Genomic DNA, 15,065 nt, shown 5'->3' on the forward strand with positions numbered 1-15,065 from the left:
AGCTCCGCAGGGGTGGAAAGCAGAGATGTGGGTTTTCTGGAAAAATTTGAATTGAAAAATTTTCTAGAAAATTTCCCAGTAATTTTTCCAATGCCCTAAATAGAGCATGATCTGATTCAGCACGTTTATTTGACTTGCTAGCCAATTGCCTGTCAAGAATGATGGGGGGCAGGAGGGGGCTGGGATGGAGTGCCGCCACCTAATGACCCATGCTACCATTGTTCTGCCTCTTGCATGGAGCGGGGTGGGGGAGTTGAGGCCAGCACTGCTGGCCTTGGCTCCCCCACCCTCTGTCTGGTCCTAGGCAAAGCTTCAGAATCATGGCTGCCCTTCCCCACACTTGGAGCACTCTGATTGGCTGTTTCCATCAGCCAATCAGAGCGTGACTAAAGCGTTATGGACAGATGGACAGAGTTAGGCTTTTATAATATTCGAATATTTAGTAAACAAAACTAAAAAAAGTACCCCCATGTTAATTTTATGTCCCAATAGCCACAAGTATTTGAACTGAACTATTTGATTAGGAAAAAAATTAAATACAGCACACTTAATGTGTTTTAAATGTTATATTCAAACAAATCCAAAGCTTTATGTGGAAAGAAATTATTTTTATTGGAATACTTGTAAAAATGTAAAGACAATACACAATAGCATGTACTTCCCTTATGTTTCTTGTTTAAATTTAAGAAAAAAAAAAAACAAAGGCACCGAAAACTATTGACATGCTAATTTTAGCACACCCAAAGAACTGTACATGATGTGCTGTGCTTTGGTTTCGATTTGACCCGCACAGCCAATTAGGTGAATTCATAACTTGAGTTTTGGTTCGGATTACTGTGTGAGTGCATTTACCCTCCTGTTTACAAATCAATAAAACATATATGTACCCTCTCACATGCTTCCCAGGGGTAATCACCTGAAAAACATTAATTACAACTTTGAAACTGCCATGCTTGCCTAATATTGTATTGGCATCCATTCACTGTTATAATGAATTTTATGAAACAAATAATTTTTAGAAATGGAACATTTCCCACAAAAAAATAAAGCGCCGGAAAATTTTCTGCAGCATATTTTCCACCCCCCACATCTCTGCTGGAAAGTGACACGCAGGAATATAAATTTGCTTATGATTTTGTGCAGGGTTTCTGTTTGCTGCAAGGCAGAGGGTGGCTAGGAGGAGATTGTGGGGGCCACAAAAAGGCACTGTGGTGAGGACATTGTTGATTATTTGGTTTGCAGAGAATAGGAGCCCAGCAAAATCATTGAGGCTACCTAGGTAAGACCCTGAAGGAGTGTTAACAAGGTGCTGGAGAAAGAGGCTGGCTATTGATTAAGACAGATGGCTGAGACTAATTGAAAGGAAAGGTGCCCTGTTCAAATGGACAAGGCTAAAAGTTCAGACCAGACAGAGGCACCCAGATGATGAGCAGGGTGGGGTGAGGCACCTATGATCTCATTCTGGTTTTTGAGGCAAGTCTCCTAAATTCATATACATTTACTAGCAAGGCATGGCAGGTGGGGTAACAGGGCACTACTATGGTGAGAATGGGTTTTGGGTGGCTGCCAGGAGGTGGCCTACAGGCACACATAAAGGTTGGTCCCTTTACAGCACATCTATTTTAGGCTGAATGTTTGGCAAGTGCCAGCAAAAAAAAAAATTAAAAAAATCAAAAAATCATCATTCGCAGCTGAGAATCAGGTTGGGAAAATACACTGCATTGCTTATATTAAGAAATTCTTACAATCCTTTCCCTGCAAAACTTTAGTGCCTGAAGACTTTGACACAGAGATCTGAATTTGGCAGAGAAATTTGCTATTTGTACTTGCTCTTTAGGGGTTTGCTAATGACCTGCCGAAAATTTGGCTGCCAATTCTGTCTTCATTGAACACTAGAGATGATAAAAGCAAAAAGCGCTTTTTTTTTTTTTTTTTTTAACAGGAAACACATTTTTTCCCCAATTTGCTCCAAAACTACTTAGTCCCGTCCCCCTCCCAACAAAATATTAAGACAAAACCTCAAAACTTTTAGGTTTTGTAAAAGTTTCCTGCTTTTGGATTTTGTACAAAATTAAGTTTCTCAATACTAAACAAACAATTTTGGTTCTGTTTTCCTTTTTTCTCCCCCTCATTTTTTCACTTTCAGGCTTAAAGCTATTCTTTTATTATTGAAGAAAACCAGATAGTTTCAACCAAAATGAAAGTTCCTCATACATATTTCTATTTTGTTTAAGAAATAATTTTTCATTGAAAAGATGTTTTAAAAAACTATATCAGCTGTAGCATGTATTCTTTAGCTTCAGGGGTGTAGGCAGATGCAGATTAATGTGTACTGGGGCCCTGGGAAAGCACAAAATAGGAGGCCCCCTCCGCCCATGGGAGCTGGGCCCCTTCCCCTCCTAGTGCTGGCAGGGGAGGCTGGGTGGATCCCACCACGCTGGGGGCACATGCCCACCACTTCTCCCTGCCCCCACTATGGCCAGCCATACACACACATGTGGGCATGCAGACACAGGTACACACACTACTTTCACACTCTGCACATGGACACAGACACACACGCACACAGACACGCTTTCCTCTCACAGGACCTCCCCCCTCCCACACTCTCGATCAGATGGAGGCAGCCCTCCACCCCCCGCACCCCTGCTGTGAGCCCCCCATTTCTCAGTCTCACTCCCTGCCTGCCCGGCTGTCCCGTGCAGCCCTGCAGATGCAGCACTGTACTGTGTCTCTGCGGGCAGGCAGCAGCACTGGAAGGGGTGGCTACAGGGGGCTAAGATGAATTTTGGGAGGCTATAGCCCCCGAGGCCCTCCCAGCACTGCTGCCCGCAAAGGCACAGTGCAATGCTGTGCTCATGGCCCAGCCCCAAACCCCCCCACACCAGGTGGGGTGCGGCCCTCCCAGCCTGGCTCGGCCCCCTCCCCCACAGATGCGGTGCCACCCGGCCCGCCTCCCTCCCCCAGGCACGGCACGGCTCTCCCATCCTGACCCCAGCCTGGCCCAACTCCACCCCAATGGCGGAGGAGCCCCACTTCGAGCTCCCAGGGAAGCAAAGGGGACAGCCGCAGTTTTAAACTTGGTGCCAAAAATTGGTGTGGAGTTTAAAACTGTGACTTTCACTTCCCTGCTGATGAGGATCCCGGGGCCAGGGCTGCAAACTGGTAGGGGCCCCTGGGTTCATGTCCCACTTGACTGTTCATTAATCTGCATATGGGTATAGGTCAGGGGTGGGCAATTATTTTGGGCCGAGGGCCGCTTACTGAGTGTTGGCAAGCCATAGAGGGCTACATGATAGGCAGCCAGGGGCAGATAAATATTCATTTTCTAAATTTTTTAGGGGTCCCGCGGGCTGGATAGAATGGCCTGGCAGGCTGCAAATGGCCCCCCGGCCGCCTTGGCCTGGCAGGCTGCAACTGGCCCCCAGGCCGCATTTTGCCCACCCCTGGTGTAGGCTGTAGCCATGTTGGTCTAAGGACATAGGCAGATAAATCCGATATCTTTTATTAGACCAACTGAAATAGTTGGAAAAATTCTTCTTAGCAAGCTTTCAGGTACAAACACCCTTCGTTAGGCATCTGCAGATGGTCTTTGCTTTTCCTGGATGGAGTGGTAAAGCAGCCTTAGGCCAGTATATATGCAAGAAAGACAGTCAGTGACAATATAAAATTGAGGTGGTCAGTAGGTGAGAGACAGGTTGGGGCGGGGAACGAAAGCAGCTGTAGTCAAAGGATGGGAGACAGGAGAGTGGCGGGGGAGAGAATGAGAATAGCTGGTAAGAAGTGGAGGGTTTGCCTGCAGAGTCAGATGTCAGGCAGGTTATAATGTCATAAATCCAATGTCTATATGGAAGTAACTACTGGGCATCAGAACTGAGTACCATGTCCTCAATGAGTCTGTGCCCTCAATGTTTCCCATGCTGACACCACGCTGAGATTAAGGAAGTAGCCTGACTCAAATGCAGAGTGAGGACTGGAGCTCGGATGATGTTCCGATTGAAGTGGCTAGTAGACAATGCCACTGTATGCAGGGTAACACAGTGGGAAAGCAATTTATTTGGCCTCATGAACACAGCACTCCAATTCAGTTCAAAGGCCATGTGGATGTCCAAAGAAAAACAAAAACAAACAAGCAAACAAAAAAAACCCCCAAAAACAAAAAAACAAAAATAAAAAAAAGAGAGAGAGAGCACTTACGTTGCCCGCAATAAGTTCCAGTGTATCCTTTCTGACAGAGGCAGGACTCCTCATTGCAGCTTCCACCATTCATGCATCTTACACTGCAGGTTTGGACTGTGGAAGACAGCAGTTAAACATTACAGGAAACCACCTTCTAGTTTTTGGATCTACAAGCCAATCTCTCTCTAACACAAGGCAGACATGACCAAGCCTCAAATGCTGTCCTGCTTTTGTGACATCTGTTGACTGCTGCACCAAAATTAACACAGGTTATACCAGCCCCAAAGCCATTACATTCAGTGGAATAACTGCTACTGACTTCCACTGGAGCAGGATCTCAGCATATGGAATTAGAGCAATTAACACCTTGCACTTTCATTTTTTGCTGAGGATATTTTATAATACATCACAGGGTTCTTGTCCCAGTAAATCCTGTGGTCTGCCCTTACCCTCTACATTCAGTATACTGCTTTCATTGCTGTTGTTCCCTATGGCTACAGAGAAAAGCCCATCTCCGGTCTCTCTATAATCACTCTTCAAGTATTTGAAGACTGTTATCAAATTCCTCCTCAGTCTTCATTTCTCCAAACTAAATAACCCTAGTGCTTTCAGCCTTTCCTCATAAGTCCTTCTTCACAAGCTGCTAATCATTTTTGTTGCTTTTTCCAGACTCTCTCCAAGCCACCCACATAAGTCTTGAAGTGTGGGGCTCAAACCTGGACACAGTACCCCAGGTGAGGCCTCAATAGTGCTGAATAGTGGAAGAATCACTTCCCTTGATTTGCAAGTGACAGTCTTGTTAATACAACCCAATATGCTGTTAGCCTTTTTTGCAAGAGCACACTGTTGGTTCATATTCAACATCTGCTGTAACCCTCAGGTCCTTCTCTGCAGTATTGCAGCCTAGCCAGTCTTTCCCCTGTATGTATTTGTGCATACAAGTATTACATCCCAAGTGCAGGGCTTAGCACTTGTCATTGTTGAATGCATGTTGACATGCAGACTGTATGGTATTTTATTAAGCCTTGGGTGTGAATAAACCTGTGTGCGAGAAAGATGAACTTCACTCACTCTTACTTAACTTGGTAGGTAGAGAAACAGTTGTGTGATTATTGACCATAAGTAGTTATTCCCTTACTTATTTGAGAAATATGGTATTTCTCAAATGGTATTTGAGAAATACCATTTTCTCAAATACCATATTTGAGAAAATGGTATTAAAATGGAACAGAGAAAAGGAAGCAGGGGGTTGGGGTGGTTATAATGGCCAAGCACTAAATGTTATTTGTCCAGATATGTTGTTAGCATTTTTTTCCAAGCCGCGAGGTAAGCTATTAAAAGTCCATCTTTCCTGGAAGACTGTGGCCAGTCAAACTGCAAATAGTAGTATTTTCATAAAGACGAACGAGGGTAAAAACTGGCCTATTAGCAGGAGGCTTGCTTCCCCTTGGACATCCCTCCATGATTCAAGGATTCATTTGTGGGGGTGGGGAGGCTGCCTAAACATTAAAATGTTGTCATGGATGCTCATGTCTGGCTGGCAAACCCCAGTCATGGGTGTGGCATGCATGTACCTTAGAGGTATATGGAGAAGCTTTTTTCTGGGCAGAAGGGAGCTATAGTTTGCCGGAGTACTGGGACAAGGTGGGGCTGAACAGCCCAGAAGTGTATCTGAGTGGATGCTGAGCACAGGTCTGCTTCCTCTTGCACATGGGACAGTATTCGCATACAGGTTGAGACCAGTGCATGCACATCTTTTCCCAAGGCATAGTAGGATCTGGGAGCGAGCCTGATTTATGCAACGCAGTCAGAGGAATTACACATGCCGCCACCATTTTATGCAAGCACAATGGCTCCTGTCATGTCTGTCTGTGCTGTGTACGTCCTGTGCCCACTCAGCCTTCCCTGTACAGGTCTTTCTGTCTTCCTCCTTCTGGAACGTATTATGTTAAGCGCTGGGAAACTGCAGGAGTTCTCTGTAGGTAAAGGGTTCATGCAAAATCTGGGAGTTTAAAATGGGACTGGACATATCCCAATTTTGCATCCAGGATCTCAGCACACTGGTGTATACAGATTCTTGGGCATACAGATTTGAACCAGTCACAGTGTGTGCTGATCATGCTACTGCTCTATGACCCGAGATCAGCCCAAGTTTAGATAAACTCTTAAGAAATAAGCATACTAACTCTGGGACTTCACATCACTGCTGTCAAACACTTGCCAGTCTCTACCCAAAAAGGTACTGTTTCGAAGGTTTTGTCCTTCAGCCCTGGGACTAACTTTGGTGTGTTAATGACTACAGCTAACCAGCACAGGAAGCCCACTGTGAATTACAGCTACAAGGGTTACCCAGTGGCCTTAACTCCTCTGCGCTTGCAAATGCATATGGGGAAAATGCTTGCAGAAGGATTTCGCAGAAGAATTCCCCCCCCCCCCACCAAAAGCACAAACAGGAAGGGAGGCAGAGGGATTTGCACTCTCCCCTCAGACACACACAGGGTAACCCCTCTGTAAACTCCGTGCTGCTGCCAGGAATGCGTGCTGGGTTGCCAGCAGGCAGTAGTGTGGTGCACAGGCTGCAAATGCAGAGGGGGGACTCCCGTATGGGGCATCCCCACACTGTGTTGACACTGTGTGTCAGGAAATCCCCTGCAGACGAATTTCCCTACCCCCTCTATGGGGTGTTTGCAAACAGAAACCCCCCACTTGCAGATATGCATCCCAAAGCCCCAACTTTTCACCATGCTTACCCAGAGACTTCCTTGGAGGGCTGCATCTGGGTAAGTGGGGAAAGCAAGGCAGGCCCCCCTGAAGCCTGAGTTCTGCCCAGGAGTTCCCAAGGTCTGCAGGACCAGGCCCCTCAAGCCTGTGGAGCCCCTACCCTAGGGAGGCTGGAGAGCACCAGCAGCTTCATTCTGCCTCAGCTCTCCTGCCATAAGCAAACACAGGAGACACAATAAAGCAGCCCAATTTGTCATGGCCAAAAATGGGAGCATTTATGGAGAGACAGAAGATATGGAAACCTGTTTGCTTTCACTTTGTACATGCCTGTTTCCATCCTGAGAGCTCAAGCAAAGGCCAACTTTTCTGAAAAATATTACCCCACCCCCTTCCTGCCTTGATGCCAAAGTCCATGGGCTTACACCAAGGCCCAATTCACCCCATCAGTTTGGTACTAGAGTCTGAGTCAGAAACCCAGCCAACATGTGCAGAGGGACTGGTTTGATTTTTGTCTATTATCTACCTCAAGTGCTTTCAGGACAACATGCATCCTGGCATCTAGGCACTAGAGAATAAAGTTTTAGCTCTATTTAATCTTTACCATGATTAGGTTAGATCTAAATCTGATTTAAAATAATAGATAGCTACAACAGAGTTCTGCCAGTAATCAGTACTGGATTTTGCAGGCAAAGCCTTCTGTAAACAAATCTGATTATCATTATCCAAATAGTCATTGCAAATTACTATTACTCTATAAACGCAGTTACTCTAACAAGCAAGAAATAAAACTCTTGGTTATGAAAGAGGGGAGATGAGTGGCTTTTATTGCTTCCTTTTGGAATGCCCAACTTGCCTGCTTTGCCTCTATGAAAGTTTTAATGATACATGCAAACACAAACAGTCTCCGATACAAATGCCAGCCTCGGTGAACAACCCTCCTGTGGAGCCTACCCCCCAGAGGGCATTGTGAAATCTGTCCCTCTAGTGAAATTTCAGGAATGTGGCCATATGTATACACATTCCCTACATTCCTGGGAGATTGCTAACATATGGAGCCACGCTCTGGTCACTTCTGAGGCTAAACCGCCCTCCTCTCTGGGAAGCGCTGTGAAGGTCTGCCGTGCAGTGGCAGGCACAGGATCCTGTACTGAGCACTTTCTTGGGATGGTAGCAAAAGGCGGCACTTTAAATTCAGAACTGCAAACTTATCCAGAAAATTCCTTCTTTGAGTCATATTACTAATGTATTTGGGGGAGCTGTTTCCCTCAGATTGCATCAGATCCCTGTAAATGGTCCTGTTCACTGTGGCTGTTCCACACTAGGCTAATGCATCTATGATCACCCCCCTCCCCTGCAGCCTAAAGCAGTGTTTCTCAACTTTTAAGCAGGAAAACTGCTAACTTCTGAGAATTTTAATAAGTACTCCAACACTCAATTTTCCAGGGGATTTTATATTTACAGGCTTATGTGTGCTATATGTTGGAAGAAGGGCTGTGTACATCAGGCCATGATATGACAGATGTCTGATCTAGTGTGGATAGGGTTGCCACCTTTTACACCGGGGTGCACAACTCAAGTATGTACCTGGGTTAGAGGTGATGCTGCCCAAAGCTAGGAGGGTTGAACCCAGTGCCACGCAAAGCGCGGCACACCAGATTATTACTGGGGAATTTAAAATTTTTCCCATAGTTTTAAGAGGAAAAGAGGGTGACACAGAGAGGGAAAGAGGGAGAGAGGAAAAGAGGGCAAGAGAGTGCTGGGGTACCCACGTACCCCCTGCCTGTGTCTCATGTACCCCCAGGGGTACGCGTACCACAGGTTAAGAAACTATGGTCTAAAGTAACAATCATATGAGGACCTGAAAGGACTTTGCAAAATCCCAGTAACTGCCATGTACTGAAGAAAGATAATCAGTAGAACCAGCCTTCTGCTATGCCTGTAATTCAACTCTATTAGTCTGAGACTTCACTCTGGGTGGTCTTTTCAAGGAAGGTTATAAAGCACCTAGGAATGTTCAATCACACAAGCTGACAGGAACAGCCAGTGCCTTTCTGAAGTTTCCTCTTGTCTTCTGATATCAAAGTGAGACTAGCCAGTGTTTTTGCATAGTATAGTGCTGCATTTGGGCCAAGCTACAGCCAGACAAAGAGCAGGAATAAGGATATCTGTTGTCATTTAGTGAAGCACTCAATAGTGGAGAGAGTCTGCTATGAAAAATAGTAATACTCCCATTGACTTCTGTGGGAGCAGACTGAGCTCAGTAAAAGGTCTGTCAATGGAAAGCTGCACTGAAAATAGATGCATTTTCTATTCCTTGAAGTACATGGAACTCTTTGCTTGGTAATTAGTATGCTGCTAAGGCAGCAAATATATATGTGCTAGCTAGATCTTTTAGCCAAATATTTGTGCTAACAGCAATATCTGATTCCTTATTATTTCACAAGGTTGGAGAGGAAAGGGGTTCAGTTAGAGAAGTGATGGAGCCTAGCACATGGGGAAAAGACCCAGGGGTTCTATTCCTAGCTCAGCAGTTGAACTGCTCTGGGATTTTGGCAAATCAATCCTTTTATCTGTACCTCAATTTTACCACCTGTATGATGGGTGTAATAATTTAGTCACCATACAGGAATGGATTTCCACCCCCTCCCCAAGTTGCTTTCAGGCACATAGGAACCTTACGACGTTCACTTTAAGACATGATGGGATCTAATGCTTGATCCAACATTCTCATGTCCTGCCAGGCCACATGTGCATGGTAGGACACATGATTTTGGGATTAGGAATTAGGTCCCAATCTCATCTGATTTACTAGTACAGGGGAAGCCTGGATACATGAGTCTGGGCTCCCCCGTACCAGCAAGGTGAAACCAATGAACTGATTGTCAATTGGGCTAGGAATCAAACTGGTCCCCAGGCCCAGCCAACAATCAGCTTGGCATATGTGGTGTTAAGCATTGGCCTGTGGCAGCTTGATGATGGTCTCCCTGTGCACTGGGAGCTAAAGAGCTGCATGTACCACCCAGTTGGGCAGCACACAGGACACTGGGATCTGGCAGCCACAGACCAATACCCAACTCCCCCTGTGTCCGGGACCTATAAAATCATGTGTGCTGTCCAGCTGGGCAGCATATGGGCCTTTGACAGATTCTGGGTGGCCACACGTGCAAAATTTAAGGTGTCATAAAATTAGCCACAAAGTTATTATGCATTATATATGAAATAACTTTGTGGCTTGTTTACTGGGTTTTCATGCCTTAAACTGACTTGCAGTGTGGCTGGGTTACTATAAGATGCAGTTAACTTGTTAATCCTGGTCTTAAATGTAATGTGTGTCGGGGGCCATAGGTAACAGACATTCTAGAAATACATACTATCTTTTTTACCAATGCTGTTAAGCTGCTATTGAAGTGCCCTTGAAAGTGACTGGACACAGAGTTTTAGTGCTATAATATTCATTCTGTTTAATATTTCTGTTCAATTTTCTTTTTAATATCAAAGTATCTGTTTAGGAGCTATGGAGCCAATCAAGGTGCAGTCAGCTCCTATGATTACAGTAACTGCCTTGTGTTATGTTGCATTTTTCTTACAGTCCAAGCTTCTGTAGTCAAGGGAAGGCATAAAAATCCCATCATTCCTTTTCCTTCCTGTTATCTATGAATCACAGAATCATAGAAAAGTGGGGCTTGAAGGGTCCGCAGGAGGTTTTCTAGTCCAACCCCTGGCTCAGGGAATGATCCTACCTATCTAAACCATCCAAGTGATTATCTAACTTGGTAAACAGCCCTGTCATTCAAATACCAGGCACAACACCCCAAACATCAAACACACTAATATGCTACAGGTAAACCGAGGTGGTGATGTCACTGTCAATGTCCTGTCACTGCAAGGGCAGGAAATTGTTGTTAAAACATACTCAAGAGATCCAAGGAAAAAGACCATGCTCCCAGCTGCAAAGGAAAGCAACTTCCCACTCTTCCCCTTTCCCCGCCTCCCACCAAACACAGTCCATGTCAACATGACTATTAAAATCCTCAGCCTTGGCTGCAGCCAACACCCAATGCTTCAGAGAAATGTGGAAACCTGCCCTGACACCCAGAGCAACAGGAAGGGGGGAAATTCTTCCTGGCCCCCTGTTGTGATCAGCAAAAACCATAAATATTCTCACCATAAGGAACAGGGGTCAGGCCACTTGACTTCTCCACAGCTTGGCCCCCCACTGTCTGCTCCCCTGCTGCTTCTTGCCATACTGCGGGGGGCGGGGGGCAAATTTAAGATGACTCTTCACACGTTAGATTCTATACACAGAAAATTATAACAAATTAACGTTTTTTTATGTATAGAAACTAACTATCGGGGGGGTTGCCTTAAATTCAAAGGTTTCTTGGAATCAGGTAAATACTGTATTTCTGGTAACCTCCAGCTCTTTCATTTCATCCCAATCAAGTGATCAGCTGAAGTGAACTCATTGCGAGGGCAAGCTAGAGCTCCCTTGTGCATCTTCACCTTGGTCTCTGAGGTCAGAGAGCAAGGCAGGGAAAACGGCACCACATTTCTTAGATTCCTGACTCGCTAGTATATGACCTTAAGATGTCATCTAAGCCAGGAACATCTGGAAGGCTTTCTGATATCCACCCCACCAGTCTAAGCAAAAACATATAAAGAAACCTTATAATAGAAAGAACACTTATTTGCTAAATAAACAGGATTAAGAGATTATTGCACTTCCAGGTATAGCAGCAGATGGACTTTTGGCAAAATCTGTAGGAATGTTTTTGTTACAGGGAGAACTGGCTGCAAGAGGTACCTGTAGGACCACAATGGGCTTATTGAAGAGTGGCCAAAATTACAAACAGATTGATCAATTTTACTCGAGCAAAAGAAGATAACAAAGGACCCATCATCAGCAAGAACACTGCTAGGATTTACCGGTACTGTTACATTTCGATCATAACCTGTAATCCCAGGAACACAAAATATTTCAGGGAAGGAATTTCACTCAGGTCTGGCTAGGAAATCTTAGAGGTAACCAACAACCATTCAAGAAAAGGGCCAACGTTAGCGATGTTCTCTTACCTCCAGAAGAACCACAATTGGTAGAAAGCTGCCCGTTGGAGCACGTGCACATATTTGGCCGTGAGCAAAATCCATCACCACAGGAGTGCCTGCAAATTGCTGGAAGGAAGAAAGAAGACAGTGATTAGCACAACGTTGCCATGTTGTACTAGCCTCAGACTTTCCAACTCTATTTTCTTTAGTTCTGTGCTAAAAGCTGCTGCACCATGTCTACAACGTTGTTTTTATGGTGCTAACCTATGCAAAAAGCATTTTCTTGGCTGTCAAGACTAGTGAGAATTAACATTTCTCTTCAGAAGATTGAAACCAAGCTGACTGATGGAAAGGACAGCTTCAGAGGCTGCTGGACCTGCTGAGGAGCACTGTGTAACATCTGCTGGAGGGGTGCAGATGGAAAGGCCTCGCCAGCCCAGCAGACTGAGCACCTTCAAGGGCACAAGCTTAAAATTCAGGGCTGAAGGGCATAATTTCTACCCCACTTTTGCTTACATAAGGGTTTGCGATGGCCATAACCATAATGCCAGCATTTCAGGCTGGGCCATATTAAAATATTTTCTCAATATTTTTCACATTTCCTCTGGAAAACTCACAACCCTGAGGCAGGGCTTGAAGGAACCGTCTGTATTACTGAGACGTCCATCTGCTGGGGTCAGGCTTCCTAGCCAGTCCAAGCCAAGGATGTATCAGTGTGATATCTGTAATCCATCTCCCATCCCCTACTCTCCCCCTCTGCTGGAAGCTCAGCTATTCCCCCATCCTGAACCATGGGAGCCAGATACCACTGCTAGCTTTTTCACCTGTGTAAGCAAAGATTTTAATAGAGCCCAGCGTAAAGGATCTCTTCTCAGCGAGTTTTGTAAAAACAGTTACAACATACTGACCCCAAAGGATTACAAACCCAGATGGCATGTTTTACAGCTCTGAGAAAAGTCAGCAGGCATTAGTGAGTGTCACTTATCTCACATGCCACTCGGCAGTTTTTGGCTGGGAGTTCCCTAACCCTTGTGCTGTAACCAACGTTAAATCTCCTCCTGGTATCATCAGCAGGCTTTCTTCAGAACCACAGGCGAGCCAAAATAATTGAAAGGATTTCCTGTGTGGGGTAGAACTGTGGGTTTGCGTGTTTGTTTTAAGGAGGAGTGCCATCTCCTACTTTAATAAAACCATGCTTGGGGCATGCATTTCAGTCCTACATTTTTAACCCTTAACTGGTGCTTGCTCTTTGTTCTTGCTTTATGTCTTTGGTGGATAACATACATATTAATTCTTCTAATGCTAGTTATTCACTACCCTCTGTGCCAAATGAAAACCTTGCCTTTTATGACGCACAACAGGTTTTGTCATTTGTTATATGCTGAACACTGATTCCTCCATGAGTAGAGCCTCTTCAACAGTTAGAAGCCATGACAAGTTTTGGACTTTGCTTTGGAAGTGCTCGTGCTCAACAGACTTGAACAACTGTTTTAGGTGACTAGATATCTTCCTAACAGACATGCAAGTTATTGGCCTTGATGTCAGAATTGTTGGGTTAAATCCACGTCCTAGGTATCAAACTCATTTGGCCCTATGGGTCAAATCTGGATCATGGGACGTCCCACAGGTTGGAGCCAGCTCATGAGATTTCCTGAGGGCCAGACGATCCAAGAGGGGTGGTGCCAGCATTAAGCCCTAAGACTGGAGTCATTGCTTTAGTGCAGTCCTGGAGCCCAGGGAGTTCCAAGCCAAGAAGTAGAAGCAAAGAATTTGAATACCTTTAAGACAGGCCCCAATAGAAGTGATCGGTATCCAAGTTGTAGCCGTATTGGTGTAGAGGAAAAAGCAAATCAGGGCTCATGGACAGAGGTGATCTCTTTTATTAGACCAATAAGATTTTTGCAAAAAAAAAAAGTCTTTAATATGGAAGTGATAAAGGTTTTGTATGCTTGTTTGGTTTTCTTTTAGTATTGTGGAAGAGAATGCAATATTCTTTAAGCATTCATTAGTGATGAGAAGGAAGGAAGGAGCACAGGGGCCTTGGATTTAGTCACTAAAAAAACTTGATACCTCTGTGTGTTCACTATTTTCAGAGAGTCTGTAAATTACTGGAAGAATTTGAGTAGGGTGATTGGGCACAGTGCAGTCTAGTCCAGGCTGGGCTATGAGAAAGAATAGTGAGCTCCTCTTGGGAAGGCAGAGCAGAATGGATGGTAGCTAAATGGTACAATAAGACAGTTGTAGAGGGGCAAGACAGACTTTTCTAACTTATTTGACTAATATGTACTGTGGAATGAGGTATTGAAATAGTAACACATGGGAAGGATTATATCAAAAGATGCTAGCATTTTGGATATTTAATGCAGGTGCTAGACAATCTAGACCAGGCGCTTTAGTCTAGTTCTAAAGCCTTACAACTGCAGAGATCAGATCAGCTACTCAGTGGGCATGTCTACAAGTGCATTAATGCACTTTTCCTAATGCATGTTAAATTTAGTACCTTCAATATGAGGTCCTACGTACATGTGCATTAGGCTGCCCTAATATGCAGTACCAAAAGCGCACATTTTTTAAGTGAAGCTTAATGCACAGTAGCCAATTTTATTGCATATTGGTGTAACTGCACAGTTTTTTATGTGATGCTTTATTGCGCAGTAAAATAGGCACACTAAAGCACATGTGGAGACTCATCCAGTAAGTATAAAGTATAAAGAAACAGTATCATTAGTAATGCATGGAAAACTATCTTTCAAAGATGTATGGATACATCCTCCTAAGGAGGAAAGAACCTGTCCAAGAATAAAACTATGTCCAGGAGTCACAGAAGCCTTGTTTAATGGATTGCCCCTTGGCAAGGGAGGTTTTGAAGGAATGTCTGAAATATTTGACAATTTCTTGTTTAAAGATTTCAGAGAGGAGCTGGTGGGAATATGGGAATTTCACTAGATTGAAGAAAAAAATAATGAAGAGGCAATGGTTTATTTTTTCTTTCTTTTTTTGTGTGGTTAAGATGGTTCTGTTTTTGTTCATACAGAAATCAAAAAATGTATGCATCTTTCAAGCAGGTTTGTCTTTGGGGATAGAGCCAAAGATCTCGTGTGCACCATTTACAAGGAAGC

At 44.5% G+C, this 15,065-nt stretch overlaps 1 protein-coding gene across 1 annotated transcript in view; it reads right to left on the bottom strand.

Moving 5' to 3' along the window:
- Window positions 1–15,065, bottom strand: part of FBN3 (fibrillin 3) — a 271,545-nt gene that overhangs the window by 216,244 nt on the left and 40,236 nt on the right. The window contains exons 4-5 of the mRNA XM_014520884.2: window positions 11,974–12,072; window positions 4,198–4,293 (exon numbers count right to left, since the gene is read on the bottom strand). Of these exons, the coding sequence (XP_014376370.1) occupies window positions 4,198–4,293; window positions 11,974–12,072 (195 nt within the window). The remainder of the gene's footprint in view (window positions 1–4,197; window positions 4,294–11,973; window positions 12,073–15,065) is intronic.

The sequence above is a fragment of the Alligator sinensis genome, unplaced genomic scaffold (assembly GCF_000455745.1).
Source record: "Alligator sinensis unplaced genomic scaffold, ASM45574v1 scaffold103_2, whole genome shotgun sequence".
NCBI classification, from domain to species: domain Eukaryota; kingdom Metazoa; phylum Chordata; order Crocodylia; family Alligatoridae; genus Alligator; species Alligator sinensis.